Source organism: Lagopus muta, chromosome 20, assembly GCF_023343835.1.
Source record: "Lagopus muta isolate bLagMut1 chromosome 20, bLagMut1 primary, whole genome shotgun sequence".
NCBI lineage: Eukaryota > Metazoa > Chordata > Aves > Galliformes > Phasianidae > Lagopus > Lagopus muta.
The window spans coordinates 3,852,695-3,871,565 of NC_064452.1; the positions used below are offsets into that span (position 1 = coordinate 3,852,695).

At 59.7% G+C, this 18,871-nt stretch overlaps 2 protein-coding genes across 2 annotated transcripts in view; one reads left to right on the forward strand and one right to left on the reverse strand.

Annotated features, from left to right (window-relative positions):
• The first annotated feature begins 1,338 nt into the window (after positions 1-1,338).
• Positions 1,339-9,098, forward strand: GIT1 (GIT ArfGAP 1). The gene is given in 23 exon segments (XM_048966933.1): positions 1,339-1,475; positions 3,810-3,943; positions 4,016-4,128; positions 4,215-4,320; positions 4,400-4,486; positions 4,571-4,675; positions 4,677-4,702; positions 4,791-4,885; positions 4,969-5,011; positions 5,227-5,253; positions 5,508-5,556; positions 5,653-5,725; positions 6,323-6,420; positions 6,501-6,612; positions 6,694-6,821; positions 6,903-7,055; positions 7,156-7,383; positions 7,509-7,562; positions 7,814-7,900; positions 8,005-8,078; positions 8,144-8,326; positions 8,398-8,461; positions 8,535-9,098. Coding segments are annotated over 23 exon segments (2,304 nt in total). The 5' UTR covers positions 1,339-1,423; the 3' UTR covers positions 8,748-9,098.
• Positions 9,099-15,277: 6,179 nt separating this feature from the next.
• Positions 15,278-18,871, reverse strand: part of TAOK1 (TAO kinase 1) — a 56,041-nt gene continuing 52,447 nt past the window's right edge. The window contains exon 20 of the mRNA XM_048966544.1: positions 15,278-17,838. Coding sequence (XP_048822501.1) covers positions 17,377-17,838 — 462 coding nt within the window. The 3' untranslated portion in view covers positions 15,278-17,376. The remainder of the gene's footprint in view (positions 17,839-18,871) is intronic.

Sequence of the window (18,871 nt, forward strand, 5' to 3'; positions counted from 1 at the left end):
GTAGTGCCCGAAGGCACAACCCGAATTCTGATCGTCCCTTCCTTCCCCCCAACGCGGCTCTCCCCACCCACGGGCGCTCAGCACGCGGCGCGACCCCCGCGATGAGCCCAGGGGGGTGCCGACCCCCCCCCGGCCCCGTTTCCCTTTCCGTCCTCGTCCCTCCGCTCGTGTTTTCCGGCAGCCGCCCGAGAACAATGCGAGGTTGGGACCCACGGCTGCCCCCCCCGGTCCCCCCCCCGCGCCCTTATGGTGTTCCTGCAGGGTCACCCCGTTCCTTCCCTGCCCTGATGGAGGGCTGTGGCCGTTCCCCCCCCAGCCCACCCTGGGTCCCGCTGCCCCATGACGTCACGGCCATGCAGCAGTGAGGTCAGCGCCGTGCGGGTGGCAGCGTGACACGGCAGTGCTGATGGGGGTCCCCAGGGCAGGGAGTGCCCCCCGACCCCATTCACCCAAGGCCCCAGAGATACACCCCCCCCCCCCCCCCAATGTGCTGCGTTCAGCCATTGTGGGGATGGGGGTGCGAGTGGCACTGGGGTCAGGATTTGAGGTGACTGGGGCCTGGGGGGGAAAAGGGGTGCGAGTGGGAGCAGGACGGGGTGCTGGGCTGGGAATGGGGCTGGGGCAGGACCGGGGGGTGCCTGGAACCACAACTGGGACATGGGCTGGGTCAGAACCGAGAGCAGGACGTGGACCAAAGCTAAAAGCAGCACCAGTGGATGTGCCAGAGCGAGACCAGCCCAGAAGCAGAATCAGGATCAAATTGTGAGTCGGAACCAGGCCCAGAGGATGTCCAGGATCAGGGTCACTATCTGACAAGAACCAGAGGATGTCCGGGACGAGATCAGGACCAGGACAAGGTCCAAGACTAACCCAGGACCAAGACCAGGAGCAGGGGATACCCAAAACCAGGACCAGAATTAGAAGCAGGGAACAGAACCAGGACGGGGACGAGAACAAGGAGACACACGGGATCAGGACCAGAACCGGGACCAGAACCAGAGGACGATCAGAGCCGGGATGAGAACCAGGACCAGGACGGGGAGCCGACCAGGACGAACCCCGAGCCGCCCCTCAGGGCCGCCCGGCCGCAGCTCCCCCTCCAGCAGCCGGTGCGGCGCTCAGGGCGTGCCGTGCGCTGCGCTGCGCTGCGCGGGGCGGTGCGGGGCGGCGGCGCTCGGTGCTCGCGGGGCGGAGACGGCGCTGCCCCTCCTCCGCCGGGGCCGGGCCTGAGCCGCTTCCTGCGGAGCCGCCGGGGCTGCGAGCAGCCGGCAGGGCAGGCGGCAGGGAGGGCGAAGCAGCCCCGGGCCCCGCCGCCCCCCCCCCCTTCCCTCCCCTCCCCCAACCCAACTCCCCCCCTTTCCCCGGCCCCGCACCGCCCCGCACCGCGCTGGCGCAGAGGCCCGGACCCGCCTCGCCGCTGAGGATGTCCCGGAAGGCGCAGCGGGCGGAGGTGTGCGCGGACTGCAGTGCCGCAGGTAAGGGCCGCGCCCGCACCGCCCCGCGGCTCCCGTTGGCGTTTCCTCCCCCCTCGCCTCCCCCCCTCCTTCCTCCACGCGGTGCCGTTCGCGGCTTCGGTTGTGCGTGTGCCCCCTCCCCCCCCCCCGCATCGGCACCTGGCTGACGCCCTCCTCCCCCTTTGCTTTGGATCCCCAGTGCCCCCCTCTGCGCCCCCAGCTTGGCACCCGCGGCACCCCGGTGCCCCCCTTCTCGCGCCCCCTATTTGCCACAGGGGTCCCGGTGACCCCCGCTCCCCCTTCGCGCCCCGTGCTGAGACCCTCAGGAGCCCCCCGGCTTCCCCTTCGCACTCTATGCTGCATCCCCTGCAGACTCCCTCTTTGCCCACGACAATCCCACGACGTGCCTTAAATAACCCCCCCGTCCCCCCCGCAGCATTCGGTGCACCCCATTACCCACCCCTCTGTAGCCCCTACTTTACCCCAAGGGTCCCCCTTGGCACCCAGCGCTGTGCCCCCCTGCTGCCCCTGTTCTGCACCCAGGAACCCTACAGCGTGCCCTAAATATGCCCCCCCGCGTGCCCCCCCCAGATCCCTTGTTGCACCCCTTGGTGCTCCTCATCACGCCCCCTCTGCACCCCCTACTTTACCCCCAGGATTCCCCTTTGCACCCCGCACTGGGAATCCCTTCTCCGCCCCAGGAACTCTATAACATACCCTATACATTTCCCCCCCTCCCCACAATGTGACCCCAAAATCCATCCCTGCGGCGTTGGGGGCGATGAATGAACGCTGAGAGCCCGGAAAGCTGCTCAGAACCCGGAGGATGGCGGCCACGTGCCAGGGGCTGCGGGGTCACCCGCCGCTATGGGGTACCCGGTGCTGTGGTTCACCCTGTGCTATGGGGTACCCGACGCTCCCCGCGGGGCGGCGCCGAGGCTCCTACCGGGGGAAATGGAAAGCGGTTTCTTCCAATCCCTTATCGCCCGGCGGCCATGGGAGGAAATGAGTTATAAAGTCCAGAGGCCGCTTCCGACGGCGCGGGGCCGGGAGCAGCCGGTGTTGGGATGCGCGGGGTAACCATCTCCGGCATCGCCCCCGCGGCACAGGGATGATGGAGTTCCCCGTGCTCCGGGTTTTTGGGGGTATCCCCGTGCTGCTGTGCTCTCAGCCGCCCCGATTCCCGCTGAAGGAGGAGGGGGTGGCGCTGTGGGGTGCTGTATGGGCTGTTACATGGGGTGTTATATGGGGTGCACCCCGGCACGCAGCATCCTGTTCCCGGCAGCGCCCCGTGGGCCGCGGTGCGGAGGCGCAGATGCGGCGGTGCTGCTGCCAAGCGCTGCCATCTGCCCGGCTGGTGCTGCCAGGATGGGGGGTGTGTGTATGTGTGGGGGGGGGAACGACACCGCCGTGGGGCCGCTGCTGGCTGTGCCCCCCCAACACAGGGGGCCGGGGCTGCCCGGTGTGAGGCAGCAGTGGGGTTTTGGGGAGGGGGTGGGAAGGAAACGCTGCACGGGGTGATTGGGGAAGGGTTGCTGTGCAGGGACGGCGCTGCCGCCCCTCTGCTGACCCCCTCCCCCCAGGCCGCAGCCCTTCCTCCCGTGGGGCGGCGCGGTGTTTGTGTGGGCCCTACAGAAACGAGGGTGGAAGCGCAGCGCTGGGGCTGGGCAGGGGCTGGCATTGCTCTGCTACGGCAGAGGGACACTGAGGACGGTTTGGCCATGGCACCCTGCGTGGAGAGGGGGTGACGCCCCATCTGTGCCCCGTCCCTTCCGTTTGTGCTGGGGAGCCCGGACCCATTGGGGTGCTGGCTGTGGGGAGCTGCCCCCAAAGAGCAGTGGGGCCCCCACTCATGGCTGGAGCAGGGCCGGTGCCAACGCAGTGCTCAAACGTCCCTTTGTTCTCCTGGGGACACAAAGGGCTCCAGTGCGGCCGAGCGGGGCCGGGCAGGGGGCGTGGGGCTGCTGGGGGGGGGCACAGCCCCTGAGTCCATGATGGCTGAGTGGGTGGGAGGGCACCCACCTGTATGGGGACACACACAGTGCCCGGCCTGGGGGGACACGGCCTCAACAACTCAGGATGTACTACATGGTGCTGGCGTCGCCCTGCTGCTATCAGCCCTTCTGATGGGGGGGGCCAAATCCTGCTCCCCCCCCTCCCCCCTTGGTTGCTAAGGGAACCCTTTGGGTTTCCCCTGGCGATGGGCTGAGCCCCTCTCTGTCACCCTGGAAACCGCTACGTTGCTACGGTGATGCTGCCATCCTCCCCCCCCCCAACTCCCAACCCCATTTCGGGTGATGGATGGAGGGTCCCTCCCCCCCCGACTCCCCCCATAACACCCCACGCCCCCTGCAGACCCGGGCTGGGCCTCCATCAACCGTGGTGTGCTCATCTGCGACGAGTGCTGCAGCGTGCACCGCAGCCTGGGCCGCCACATCTCCATCGTCAAGCACCTGCGGCACAGCCCCTGGCCCGCCACGCTGCTGCAGGTGGGTGCACCGGGAAGGATGTGGGGGTATGAGGGGCTGTCCCACCGCTCACCGTGCCCCCCCCATACACAGATGGTGCACACCTTGGCCAGCAATGGGGCCAACTCCATCTGGGAGCACTCGCTGCTGGACCCGGCGCAGGTGCAGAGCGGGCGCAGGAAGGCGAACCCCCAGGACAAAGTGCAGTAAGTGTGGGCTGTGGGGTTGGGGCTGCGAGCGGGAGGGGGGGGGGCTGTGCTGGATGCCTCCCCCCTCACCCTGTGTCTGCCAGCCCCACCAAGTCGGAGTTCATCCGCGCCAAGTACCAGATGCTGGCCTTCGTGCACAAGCTGCCATGCCGGGATGATGATGGTGTCACCGCCAAGGACCTCAGCAAGGTGGGGGCACAGCGTGACAGGGACCCCCCCTCGGTGCCAGTGGCACAGCTGGCACTGACTGCTGCCTCTTCCCATGCAGCAATTGCACTCCAGCGTGCGGACAGGCAACCTGGAGACGTGCCTGCGCCTGCTCTCGCTGGGTGCTCAGGCCAACTTCTTCCACCCGGTGAGCTTTGGGGGGGGGGGGGACAGACAGCCGGGGGGGGTCGCGGCGTTGTCACCACGAGGCTGACGCTGCCTGTGCCCGCAGGAGAAGGGCACCACGCCGCTGCACGTGGCCGCCAAGGCCGGGCAGATCCTGCAGGCAGAGCTGCTGGTGGTGTACGGCGCTGACCCCGGTGCGCCCGACGTCAATGGGGAGGACGCCCATCGACTACGCCAGGTGAGCGCGTTGGGGTGGCGGAGGGGTTGCGTTGGGGTGGGGGGGACGTGGCCAGCCCAGTTGGTGGCACCCCGGCTGTGCCTCGTAGGCAGGCGGCTCAGCACGAGCTGGCGGAGCGGCTGGTGGAGTGCCAGTATGAGCTGACCGACCGGCTGGCCTTCTACCTGTGCGGCAGGAAGCCGGGTGAGTGCTGTGCCTGTCGCACCGTATGGGGGGGTTAGGAGGGTTCAGGGGGGCCGCTCTCACCGCCCTTTATCTCTGTGCAGACCACAAGAACGGGCACTACATCATCCCACAGATGGCAGACAGGTGAGTGCCCCGTGCTCGCAGCCGTCTGCAGTCACTTTTCCCCCCCCCAGTGTCCCCGCTGGGCCAAAGGGGGAGACCCTGTGCCTGTGACCACCGCTGGAACATCACCTGGAGTGTCTGTGTGTGTGTGTCTGTGTACCGGGGGGGGGCTACGTGCACGGTTTAACATCCTCCTTTATCCTGTTCTTCCCTCCACTGCTGCCTCCGGAGCGCAGGGTGCGCCCCAAGTGCATGGCACAGAGGTATTGTCTGCTCGGCACTCACACCAGGGATCGCCCCGTGCCGCCGGGATGGGCTCTGGGTGCTCAGCACAGCCCTTTGGGGGGCAGCTGGGAGGGGGGGGGGGGTTTGCTCTCCCCGTGCCACCCCGCGTCCTGGACCCGTGTCTGCCCAAGCCCCCGAGCCTGGGGCATGCAGGGCGCATCTGGGGAGCATCAGTGGGGGCAGAATAGGAATAACTCCAACTTTGTGTCCCCCCACCTCATGCACCCCGCAGCCTGGACCTGTCCGAGCTGGCCAAGGCGGCCAAGAAGAAGCTGCAAGCGGTGAGCACGGGGCCGGGAAGTGATGGGGTGGGGGGGCTCAGCGCTTTGCGTTCCTCCCCCCGCTCCCGGCTTGATGCTTCCCCCCTCCCGCCGCAGCTCAGCAACCGCCTGTTTGAGGAGCTGGCCATGGACGTGTACGACGAGGTGGATCGGCGCGAGAACGACGCGGGTGAGCGGGGCTGGGGGCGGCTGCTGGGTGTCCGTCCCCCCGCCCCCGGCTGGGTGCTGGCGGCCGTCCCGGCGCGGGGAGGAGCAGAGCCCGGCACTCCCCCCGATCCGATCCGCACCGCAGGCCCCTCCTTCCTCATTCCTCGGGCCGGGGCCGAGGGCCGTTTCTTTTAGCGAGGGGCTGCGGTGCCAGATCGGGGTGCCGGGCGCTGGAGGTGGGTGCTGGGACCCCAGCTGGGGGTGGGGATGAGCCTTGTGGATACACCCCGTCCTTGGGTTTGGGTGGAGGGGGGGGCAGCCCTTTTCCGTGGCGGGTGGGTAGGATTGGGCACGCTGTGCTTTACTCCTCACTCAGCTAGGGGCACCCAGAAGGGGTCTGGGGGTCAGCACTGTGCAGAGGGCCCCCCCCAGGGCAGGCTGAGGGGTTGGGGGAGATCATTCCCTTCGGCTCTCCTGGGCTCTGCTCCCAGCTCTGCACGCTGGCCCCACGCCCGCGCCTGCGTCCTGCCGGCCCCACAGCCTGCTGGGCGGGGGATGGCACCTCCAGGACCCCAACCCATAGGGGTGGGTGCCCCCCTGACATTTCCCCTGCCCGCAGTGTGGCTGACGACGCAGAACCACAGCACATTGGTGACCGAGCGCAGTGCCGTCCCCTTCCTTCCCGTCAACCCTGAGTATTCAGCTACCCGCAACCAGGTGAGGCCAGTGTGCTGCACAGACCCCTCCTCACACTCGGACCCCCCCCCTCATTGCTTTTATCTCCCCTGCCATCCCAGGGCCGGCAGAAGTTGGCCAGGTTCAACGCCCGGGAGTTTGCCACTCTGCTCATTGATATTCTGGGGGAAGCCAAGCGCCGGCAGCAGGGCAAGAGCCCGCTCAGCCCCACGGGTGAGGATGGGGGCAGCTGGGGTGAAAGTAGGGGAGGGTGGGAACACCCCACACCCCCAGCTGAGCCTCCTGGCCCTGCAGAGGCCCTCGACTATTCACTGAGGAGCCAGAGCGACCTGGACGACCAGCACGACTACGACAGCGTCGCCTCCGACGAGGACACAGACCAGGAGCTGCTGCGCAACGCGTCCCGCAACAACCGCGCGCGGGTGGGCCGCAGCCCCCTCCCCAACACCCAGATCCACCCTGCAGCTCCCAGCTCCTGGTACTGAGCCCCTCTCCCTTCACAGAGCATGGACTCCTCCGACCTGTCAGACGGCCCCATCACACTGCAGGAGTACCTGGAGGTGAAGAAAGCCCTGGCCGCCTCCGAGGCCAAAGTGCAGCAGCTGATGAAGGTGAACAACAGCCTGAGCGATGAGCTGCGCCGGCTGCAGCGTGAGGTGTGTGTGCCGGACCCCCCCACCCCCTTCTAGGCACCCCATTTTCCCTTGTTCCCTATTCCCTTCCCACCCCTGCTTACTGCTCTCTCTCCCGCCGCAGATCCACAAGCTGCAATCAGAGAACACGCAGATCCGGCAGCAGGCGGTGCCCCCGCACCCCACCCCAGCCCCCAGTGAGCGCCCTGAGCACGGGCACCCCCCTGGCACGGCCCCCCTGCACCGCCGGGACCGCCAGGCCTTCTCCATGTACGAGCCGGGCTCGGTGCTGAAACCCTTTGGGCAGCCAGTGGAGGAGCTGGTGACCCGGCTGCAGCCCTTTGGAGGCGGCGTGAGTATGGGGTGGGCTTTGGGGTGGGCTACGTTGGGATGGGTTATTTTGGGGAGGGGTCTCGGGGCAGCTGCAGGTGATGCCGAGGTGGGGGTGGCGGGGCTTTATCCTTTTGTGTGTCGCAGGAGGTGGAGGATGAAGCTCTGTACTCCATGCACATCCCGGCCAGCGTGTACCGGGTAAGGGGGCCGCAGCGGGGGCGGCTCCTGCATGGCACGGGGGGGGCTGTTGGCCTCCTGAGCTCCTGGGATGTTCCCCACCCCTGCAGTGCCGGGGAACCCACAGTGGGGCCGGCGGCCGCGGGACTTCCCTGCATGCAGGGTGGTGGTGTCCCCTGTGCTCGTCCTCCCCTGCGTGCCACCGGGCTCGGCTCCGCGCCCTGCCCTGCCCCCCACTCAGCTCCCTTTTCCCCCCTTTCTTCCCCCTCCAGATGCGGAAAGGTCCGTCGGTCTCCTCCATGCCCTTTCCCCCGTCCTCCCCACTGCTCTCCTGCCCTCCTGACGGTGCCCGGCACATGGTGATGTACCGGGGGGAGTCAGAGCGGGGTGGAGGGACCTTATCCCTTATCCCTGTATGGATATGGGGCCGGGCAGGGTGTAATGCTGCAGCTCTGCCCCACAGAGCAAACTGGACCGGCACGGCAGCGGCACCGACAGCGACTATGATAATACACAGACAGGCGAGATCCTGCTGGGGTGAGTGATGGGGATGGGGACCAGTGGGGGACCTGGAGCTGGCACTGACCCGTGTATCCCCACAGTGTGGAGGGGAAGCGCTTTGTGGAGCTGAGCAAGGACGAGGAATTCCCACACGAGCTGGACCCGCTGGACGGGGAGCTGGACCCCGGGCTGCCCAGCACAGAGGACGTCATCCTGAAAACCGAGCAGGTCACCAAAAACATCCAGGAGCTGCTGAGGGCTGCGCAGGAGTCCAAGCACGACAGGTAGGGCTGTGATGTGAGCGTGGGGCTGGGCGGCGTCGTGCCCTGCATCGCTCAGCCCTGTTTGCCTGCAGCTTCGTGCCGTGCTCAGAGAAGATCCACTCGGCAGTGACGGAGATGGCGTCGCTCTTCCCCAAGGTAGGGATGGGGGAGTGACCCCGCTGGGCTCCCATCGCCCCGAGTCCATGCCTTTAATGCTGTCCCCGTGCAGAAACCGGCGCTGGAGACGGTGCGGAGCTCCCTGCGCCTGCTCAACGCCAGCGCCTACCGGCTGCAGAGCGAGTGCCGCAAAACCGTGCCGCCGGAGCCGGGCGCAGCCGTGGACTACCAGCTGCTGACACAGCAGGTCATCCAGTGCGCCTACGACATCGCCAAGGCGGCCAAGCAGCTGGTCACCATCACCACCCGCGAGAAGAAGCAGTGAGCTCCAAGCCACGGCCTCTGCTCTCCGTCTCCTCCCTCCGGTTTGGGCTGAGTGCGGGCGGCTGTCGCAGCAGAGCTGGTGCTCAGCCCTGGGGAGGTGCCCCCGTACAGCAGCCCCAGCCCGCTCCTAACTTATCCTGTACATAGCGTGTGCCATCCTGCTGGGTGGCCACGTTTTCCCCCCCCCTCCCCGCGGCCGCGCTCCCCCAGGGCCGCCCGCAGCATTACACTGGACAGGGGATGCCTGGAGGCCTTCCCCATTTTCTCCCCTCCCGGGCGTCCTGCCCCGCGCCGCGCTGCCTCGTGTAAGATGTGTCCTTGTACATTTGTATCAATAAAGATGTGAGCGTTGCACGGCCCCCGGCTCCCTCCCACCGTGTCCCCAAGGGCCGGACCTGCTGGCTGTGGACCTGGCAGCCTGGGGGAGGAGGATGGTGATGGGGCAGAGGAAGGCTCAGTGTGCGCTGCTCTGCACTTGGAGCGCTGCGTGGGGACGGCTGGCTGTGCTGAGAGCAGCAGAACGTGCTGGTAATGAATGTCAGGCTGGGGGCTGGGCTTGCTGCAATCCCTGCTGGGCTGTGTCCTCCATTAGGAAACATCGCCCCGTGCTCCCCCTGCTGTGACATTGCAGGGGGTCCCTGCGAGCAGCGCTCCGTAATGCGGGGCGGGGGCTTCGGAGGGCGGATACAACGGGGACGGGAGCGCCTCCATCCTGCCCCGGTTTCCCAATCCCCGTTGCGAGTGCTGCTGTCAAGGCAACGGAGCAAAGCTGGGCCGCCTCCCGTCGCCATGGCAGCCGGGCTGGTTGCAGGATGCTGCAGGGACCCCGCAGCAGTGCAAGGGGAGGGACCCCAGCCCCAGAAAGAGGCACGGCGGTGGGACCCCCACCCTCCAGCCCCACCAGGGACGCAGGCAGACACTCCGTGTACTAAAATTACTTTATTACAGTTGATTTTTTTTTTTTTTTAACATTTCCTTTGCTATGATACAAAGGATACTTACAAACAAAATATTACATATGACCTTATTTTTTTTCTTTTTCTCTTCTCTTATTTTTCTGACAACTCAGTAACAGCTTTAAATGCACAATCTATACAATTAATACAGGTTATATATGAGCTATAATGTATGTTGAACCAGAAGAATACCAGAATACTGACAATATACTGTACATTAAGCCTTACCAGTTAGTGCTCGTGGCATTTTCTACAAGAAGGAAAACGCACACCTGGAGGTTCACTCAGACCAGCCGCTGCTCCCAGCCATGGAGGCAGGCAGGAGTCGGGTTCCCATTTGGATCCTTGGCAGCCCACCGCCGTGGGCGAGGGCCTGGAAACCTCACACCAGTGTTCATAGCAAAACAGCAGAGATGCGTGTTGTCTACCTGCAGCACAAAGCCACCAAGGCCGGGCTCTGCTGGACCAGGAGGGAACCCCACACGGGTGGCTGTGGGGCTGTGAGCTGCTGTGGGGTCCCGGGAGAGGAGGGGGGTTGGGGAAGCGGCCACGGCCCCGCAGCTCCAGCCGTGTCCCTACAGGTGTGCGCTTCCCTGCTCCCACCCCGCTCTCCTCGCACTGATAAGGGTTTACCTTGTTGTTGTTGTTGTTGTTGTTGTTGTTTTCTTTTTTTAAAGCAACCAGCAAGTGAAGCGTTTGAAGTCGACCGGCGAAAAAAGACCTGGCATTTGCACAGCGAGCTGCAAATGGAAAATGAGCCGTTCCCCTCCTCCCCGCCCCGCTGCATCCCGGCCCAGAAAAACCCAAACGGATGGTGGAAGGAAAAAACAACAGGGGTGGAGAAGAGGAAGGGGGGAAAACGGGTTGGAAAACACCAGGTTGGAGTGAAAAGTTCATTGCTTGTGCAAAGAGAAACAAAACAAAACCCCAAACGAACTGAAAAATAAAACAACCAACCAAACCCAGGAACATGCTGGAAATAATGGAAACGAATGGAAAGTAATATATATAAAATTAAAAATATAAATAGGATGTCTGGCTGACTGGTAGAAGAATAGGTCATTTAGGTTACAAAAAGGAATATACATTCAAGAGGCTCTGAACCCAGTGGGGGTAACTGATGTTAAACTTGTGTTAATAGTTAGGCTAGAATTCTCAAGTTTGTCTTTAAAATCTTCACAATACAAGCAAGCTATTTGTAAAAATGTACACTATACACACCTCACATAGCATCTCCTACCCTTAGCACACACCGCTACCCGCTCGCACACAAAACCAAGGGCTGCTCACGGCCAACGCTGCTGCCCGCGGCTCGGCCCAGCGACCTCCTCGGGCACCCCAAGGGCCGCCGCCTTTCTGTTATACACACTTCACTTTGTCACGTTAATTATTTACATCAGGGCTGTCCCCCTCCCTCCCTCCCCCCTCCCTTGCCCTCCCCCCCACCCCCCCTCCCCCCACGTTTCGGCTGTTTCTAGGCAGGGAACAACGCTCCCGTTCCAAGCAAGCAAGGAGAAGGGCTGCGAGGGGTCAGGAGGGAAACGGGAGGGAGGACGCAGGCGGTTCGCTCGCCAAACCCGCACACGAGGACGCTGCTCCTTCACGGATGCCCGGCCCTCGGAAGCTCCATCCCCACAGCCCAAGGGCGGCCGGGACCCGGCCCTCGAGCACAGCCTCACCCGCACCCCAAACCCTTCTGCCTGCAGCTTCCTGGGATGCTCGGCGCAGCTCTGGGCTCCGGGCTCACCTCTGCTGCGGTACAGCGGGGCGGGATGGGCGCCCACGCCGTGCTCCAGGATGGGGCTGTGGGACACGCGGGGCTCCCGGAGCCGCGCCGAGCAGCAGAGCCGCGTCCTTCAGCTCATCGGCAGCCGTGCTGCTCGCCCAACTCTGCTGAGCTCAGAGTTGCCATAGAAATGCGTGATCCTGGCGCTAAAAGCAGGCAATGATCTCAAATGAAATTCTTCTTTTTTTTTTTTTTTTGTCCTTTTTTTTTCTCTTTTCTTTCTTTTTTTTTTTTCTTTTTTTTTTTTCTATTTTTTTTTTTTCCTCCAGTAGGTTTAGATGAGCTCCGGGGCTTAAGACAAAAGCACTGAGAAAGGGGGGAAAAAAAAAAACCGGATCGTTTCTACAAAGGCTGAAAACAAAAAGTCATCAGACGGTATTAAAACCGCAGCAAAGGAACGGAACCCGCCGAGCTCAGCCCCAGCACCGCTGCCGTCCGTCGGGCTGCCCACAGTGGCACATGGCACGGGGGGGGGCATGGGGACCCCCGGCTGAGCCCCGCTCCCCCCAGCAATACAGAAGCACAATTCCTTACAGCGTCACCTCGACAATCTCAGGGATTAGATGCATGCTGCACTACGACTGGCAATTACAGTAGCTTTCTGCTAGCTGGCACAGACTGTTCTCTATAAATTTTAGTACAAAAAAACTTAAAAAATACAGAAACTAGGTCAATTTGTTAACTACATATTTACAGATAATTACAAAGTCTTTTTTTTTTCTTTTTTTCTTTTTTTTTCCACTCACAATCATTCAACTAATTGTCAGTGAAAATTCAAACTGTGCATGTTCTGAGGTACCCGTACTCAGGGGTGGGCAGCGGGGCCGGGCTCAGTGCGCGCACTCAGGGAAAGCAAGCAGGGAGGGACGGGGCCGTGCTGGGACACAGCGCCCCGAGGGCACCGCAGAGCTGCAGCCCCACGCTCCCACAGCCAAGGGCCGCCCCCCGCCCCGAGGAGCCTGCAGGTGAAGTGCAATGGTCAGAGCCCCGCAGCTCAGTGGTTAAGGTGCTTGTTGGCCGCAAACCTGCTTTGCTAAGTCCCTCTCCGGCTGACAAGGCCTTCCTCCCCACTGTGCGACGGGACCGGGGCCACCTTGCTGCAGCAGGTGACATTTGCCACAACCGCTGGCTCCGCTGGCTTTTTCTTTTGGCTGCTGCCAGCTCCCCACAGCACAAATCTCTCCCAGACCCCGGCACAACGGCCTCATAAAAGTGCAAACTGACACAACCACAGCAGAGCGGCGCGGCCACGGCGGCCCTGCGCATGCTGCCCATGGGCAAGGATGGCACAACCCGACCCAGACCTCTCCTAAAGCCCTGCGAGAGACCTTCCAACGGGGAGAGAGGGAAATCGCCTCAGAACCCTCCAGCAGCACAATGAAGACCCGTGTTTGGCATGCTGCTAAGCTGGCCAGGCCTCGGGGCTGTGGGGGACACAGTTGAACAGCAGCGACCCGATGCACAAATGAACCATTTTTAACCCCATCTGCCCGACGCCTCACTAAGATGTTGGGGTCTCAGAGGACCAAGGAGGAGGTCAGCACAAGAGGGCTTCACAGCTTGAGGGCGGCCATCCGTCCAGCATGGCACCCAGGGGAGGACAAGGCCATCCTCTGCTCACGGGACTTGAGTAACAAAGCACACGTGCCTAAGCAGAATAAGGAATGCACCAAAATTGTATCGATACGCATGCGCACGTCTACGCACACGTGTGTTAAATCATCCAACATCACTTCTCTTGCCACCCTTCACAGACCTGCTCTAGCCACAAACCGCAGTGCTAGGAGCCAGTGGCAGCGTTAACTCGGGAGCATCAAAGGTTGGAGGCACGGTGATGCTGCTAGGACCCAGCTGAGCCCACAGGACCCAGCTGAGCCCACACAGCCACCCGCTGCTCACTGCCCCTCAGCAGCTCTGTGCTTCCCTACCACTACATCACCTCGTTTTCTTCTCTGCAGCCTTCCGACTTGCCCGTACCCTCCGGGAGCTTTCCAGCACACTGCTAGCAGCTCTCCTGCCCTCCTGCTCCCTGCAAAACGAAAGCAATGATGAGCAGGGCACTGTACCCAGCATCGTGCCCTCGTCCTCGGAGAGCCCCGCACGGCCCACGAGCAGAGTGCTACAGCACAGAACTGAAGTGCCCTGGCAGAACTGCACAGCGGGACGTGGGTGCCTGCACACCCACACACACAGAGTACAGAAATATATACAAGGGAGATACCATATATATATATATCCAGAGATGTGCGTATTGAAAGGAGTAATGGTAGACAGTGGTACAATACAATTTATTGCCTCTCAAGAAATGGCACACGAAGAGGGTGAGCGGGGCAGGGCAGCTGGCAGTGCACCCAGCCCTTCCCCTGGGGACCATAACAGCATCGTTCCAGGGCCTACGGTGGTGCACACAGTGCAGGCTGCAGCTCACGGGCAGTGCACGCTCTTCTAAAGCACGAGGGCTGCACGGGGAGCAGAGCGGTGCCAGCCTGTCCCCGAGCCAGACAAGGGATGGCTGCAGGGAGTGTCTGTGGGAGGCCTGCTATCAAACCACACAGATCTCTTCAACCCCTCTGAAGCCCACGGGCTGGGAGGATGGGGTGCAGGCAAAATGGAGCTGGGCCACTTCAGCTCTGCACCCCAGGAAGAAGCACGGAGCACACGATATGGATGGGAGAGGGGGCTGCTGCCTCCCTGGGAGCCTCGCACTGATTTTAATTAAAGAAAACCAAACAATTTCAGATTGGATGAAGAGGTGAAATCGCTGGCTCCTCTGCTTGCGTTTCGGTTTTGTTTCCCATTTCTGAGCTAAACTACATCAGAACTTCAGTTCTTTGCACAGGGGAAAAGAAAACAACCACCAAGCAACAGATTTCGGGTGCCAAGCTGCTGATCGGAGAATACTGCAAGAACACCTGCAAAGCAGTCCACAGAGCAGAGCTTCCCCAGTGTTAAACACAAGAGTAAAAGATGTGACAGAACGCTTTTACTGAGGTACTGGAGCAGTTCCTACCACGTACTGTATTCCACAAGCCAAGGTCAGGGCACGGCTGCAACAAGCGCCGTCCGGAATCACCGATCTCAAGTTTAAAAACAGAGTTTGCAAACTGATTCAGAAATTGTTTGCGTCTCTTTAGCGGATTTCTGAGCCCTTCACGCATCTCACACACCTCCAGTGCACAACCTGAGTCCCTCTGGCCACGCTGCACAGCACTGCTTTCCCTTCGGCTCAGCTTTTTAGGGCAGCCTCCTTCCCCCAGGCACACGCAGGGACACACACATGTAGACCAGTTGATCTGAATCAGTTTTTGCAAACTATTTTAATTAAAATATTAACTTGTTGGAATAGTCCAGGTCTGCACATGATATACATGTAAAAATGGTTACTACACAATTCTTTTTGAATACAAAAAAAAGCCAATACGGGATAGCCATCATTTGGATTCAGCATTCAGTCATGCTCGACGTTACACAAAGAGATGGGAATTGAGAGAATCCTGTGGAAGTAGCTCAATTTAAGCCAGAGACTCGACCAAATTCAAACCATAACAGAAGCAAAAGAAGGAACCCGCGGGCACAGCCTGTCCCACTGCTGCTGGGGGAGCGGAGCTTCACGCCTCGTGTCAGCACCGTGCTCTGGACACACGCTCCACACTCACACAGTAAATGCCAATATAGTCTGGGGGGGGTTGGCCTTTCCATTCTTTCTGGTTTGTTTTGGTTTTTTTTCCTCTTCTCCCTTCTTTCTAAACCAAAACCTGTTCCGCTGCGTTTCTTTTTAATCAATATTTGCAATGCAAAAGAGTGACCCCAAAACATCCACCTCCACGTGAGAACAGAGCAGAGGAAGGGACAGCACAACTCAGAGTCACCACCGTCCGCAGGGCGCAACGGCCCCTTCCTCAGGACCGCTCCTGTGCACTGTTGGGACTACAGGGCTCCTCGCTAAGGGGCTGCCCAAACATCTTCTGGTGGTTTGGGCATTCCAGCTCAGTGATATGCTACGTCAAGATGCTCAAAGCCCCAGTGGGATTCACTGGACGCAGGCGGAGTGTTGAGGGTTGGGAGTGGACGTTAATTTAGCTACCGAAAGAACGTCGCCCTGTTGGGAGTACTGAACAGCAGCGAGACACTGGAGTATTTACTATATAAATATGTCACGTGGACAAACACATTCGGAAAACCTTGCTTTTGAGCCCTATAAACATATTAAAGGCAAATCCTAGAGTTAGCAGCTAGTGTTTTCTTCAAGATGATTAGTGTGCAAGGAAAAACATTTACAAAGAACCCTGGCTAGTCAGTCCCCAAGACAGAAAGCTTTGCCTCGAGCCAAACCTGCACTCCTCCTAACCCCACAGTGCTGGCTGCCCCAGCCTGCTCGGGCACTGACACAAGAGCACGGCAGCATCTCCAGTTCCCAGCACCAAGGGATGACACTGTGCCACAAAGTCCCTCGCTTCATTAGACTCCCTGACCTTTTATCACTGGATTGATTTCCACGACCTCCTTTGCTTCCTTTCAGTAGTACAGCAGCTCCAACGAGCCTCTGGAAGTAGTGCCTTCTTGCATGGCGTGATATGCTGCCAAACGATCACAGCATCTCAAGGGTCTGTAAGAGTTGTAAAGTATTGCAGCAACAAAAATAATAAAAAGGAGCCTCACATGCAGCAAGATCTACAGTGGTGATGTGGGTTAGTCATCAGCTGGGAAGAGTCATTGGCTCAGCTCCTCCTGGTACACTGTGGCAACTAAACATTTCAACAGTTGGCTACACTCTACATGTAAACAGGAAATTGCAACAAGCCAAAAAGGTAATAAATTGGTGGATGTAGTGTAACAATGAAAAACCCGATCAATGGCATTTTGTGACTATGGCATCCTTCAAAACACCTCTGGCATTTGAGACTGATTGGCTGAAAATCTAACATTTCTGAATGGAGCAAAAAGGACTACGCTGGGCTCCAAGAATTATTCTGATGCTTAGCTAAGATGAGATGTCACAGTATTAGCTGTACAAGTGCATTACTTACACTCCTCTGCCCAACCTCGCCTGAGCTACCAGCAGCACAGTCAGGGAGTGCTAAAGCAGGAATACAACTTCTAACATTTCTAGCCTGCTCCCTCCAAACAGGTTTACCTACAGTGTTCTCAGGAAGCTGACCGGTGCCTTCTGAGAGAACTTCACTTCTGACACAACACGGAGCTGGCACTTGGGTAGAAGGGCCCTGCTGAGCCCCGGTGTCTCCTGGCCTCTCTTCTGACCCTTCTTCCTCACCTACAAGTCTTTGAAAATGCCTCCTGGCAGAGGCAATACCCTAGAAATGTTTCCTCTTTAATGACAAATAAAAACGGAACAGAAGATCCAGCTGTTCCTCCCCTGGATGTTGGTTTAAAAGGCAGCTTGCCTGGTTTTTGCAGGGTGGGAGTTGGAAATTTACGGACATGGGAGGAGGTCTCTGCTCTCCCTCAGACTTCCTACGGATGGTGTGACGTGGGCAGCCTGAGGCCCTGCTGTCCTGTCAGTGTGATGACCACCAGCCAACTCTTCTGACTAATTGCATATATTTCTCAGACGCCCTCCCGAGACCCCTCCAAAAAGTAAAACAAAAACAAAACCAACAAACAAAAAAAAAAAACCAAAAAACAAACAAAAAAAAAACCAACCAACAACAAAAAACCACCCCCCCCCCCCAAACCCTGCAGCCAAATACTATGACATCCCAGTTAGTAAACACAAAACGTAATGCTTTACAAAATGAATACAATATTCCATGTGCACCCAGCTTCCACACGTCAGCACCGCACTGAGGAGGCTGCTGGGCTGGTGTCTGTAGGCAGTTTCTGTTGGCAGACAGCTCCAGTGGAATTGCCACCCTCAGTTATTGTTTAAGTTATGTATAAGACATGTGTGAACCATTGGATATTTGTGAAGTAACACTTGTGCTCCTGCTCATGCCCTGTTCCGTCCGTCCCCCAGAAGCTGTCCGCCTCAGAGCCTGGGGGCTGTTGCGGACCCCTATCGCGCTACCTCGAGGTACCCCCTGCATGGGCCCCGAGGGGTGACCCCATGGCTGGGGTCCACCTTGCATTGGATGGCCCCAAGCTTGCGGTGGGCCACCCATGGGATGACCCCAGTGAGGTCCTGCACCCCCAGTAGGATTGTGGGACCAGCCAGAAGCTCCCGGGTAGCTGTGGCTGAACGCCTCGGGGGAGAGATTAGAAAGAACCATGTTACTAAAACCTAGCCTCATGCTTTCTGAGTCAAAGGCTTCGATCTCGCGAGCTTGACGCTCCAGCAGGCTTCGTATCCGTTCGGTACGCTCGTTCTGCAACGCCAGCATCTCCTCCTCAATCTGGGAAGAAAAAAAGAAGAGAGTCTGTAGCAACAGGGCTCCTCCATGGGCACACGGCCTCAAGTTTCTGAAGGACCCTGAACACCAAGCTAATGGCAAATCTTCTCCTTGCATTTCTGCAGGAGATAGGATCCAGCTCACACGTCCACCAACAGACCGTTCCTAATGCAGAAGGATAAGCCCCGTGGAGCTGTGCATGGCAAAGCACAGTGAGCACTAGCTGGAGTGCCTCCCTTCCTGTTCCCTCATGAATACAGAGCTTTTCAGCGATGTGAACCCCAAGTTTGCAGTGATACTGACAACTTGACATAGGCAAATCTTATAAGAGTACAGCTTCCATAGAAACCTACTGGGAAAACACCTTTAGATACAGCCGAGCACAGTATCTACAAACACCTGCCAGCACTGCTTAATGTGACCTGCACTGCTTGTAGCTGAATCTGCTGATGACATTTGCTCTTTTCTCCAGGAGCCAACATATTAGCCCACATTCAGTTTCCTCTCAAATGTTCACTGGTCAGATTTTCCAAGCTCTCATTTACCACCTGTTATCTATCCATTTCCTAAATTGGTCGTGTTACCCTGCTACCTTCTCCAGTGTGTGTGGCTGAAGAAAGCAGACAGCGATGCTTGCGGCGTGTGGCAGATGATCAGCTAGATGATATGCACACTGGCAACTCCAACTTTGTCCCTGCAACGCTGTTCCAAATCAGTTTCCAGCAGTACTTTGGTAGGGGCACTGGGATCAGCTCTCTGAGTGCTGGTAACATGGAGCCATGGCCCCCCAACACCCCTCACACAGGGCCAGAAGCCTTTCCCATTGAAATCTTTGCAGTCAGGAGGAAAAGCAAAGAATGGCTTAGTTATCTTCTTGCTGGCACTGAAAAAGCAACATTTGGCCTCAGTGAAGAAGTCCAGAAGGGTAAAAAGCAGTAGCCAAGACTTTCAGCACAGCTCCGTAGCATCTGCTGTCAGCGGTGACGCAGCTGAGAGGCGACATCTCGGTCTGTGCTGAAGGCACTGGGCAGAGCTT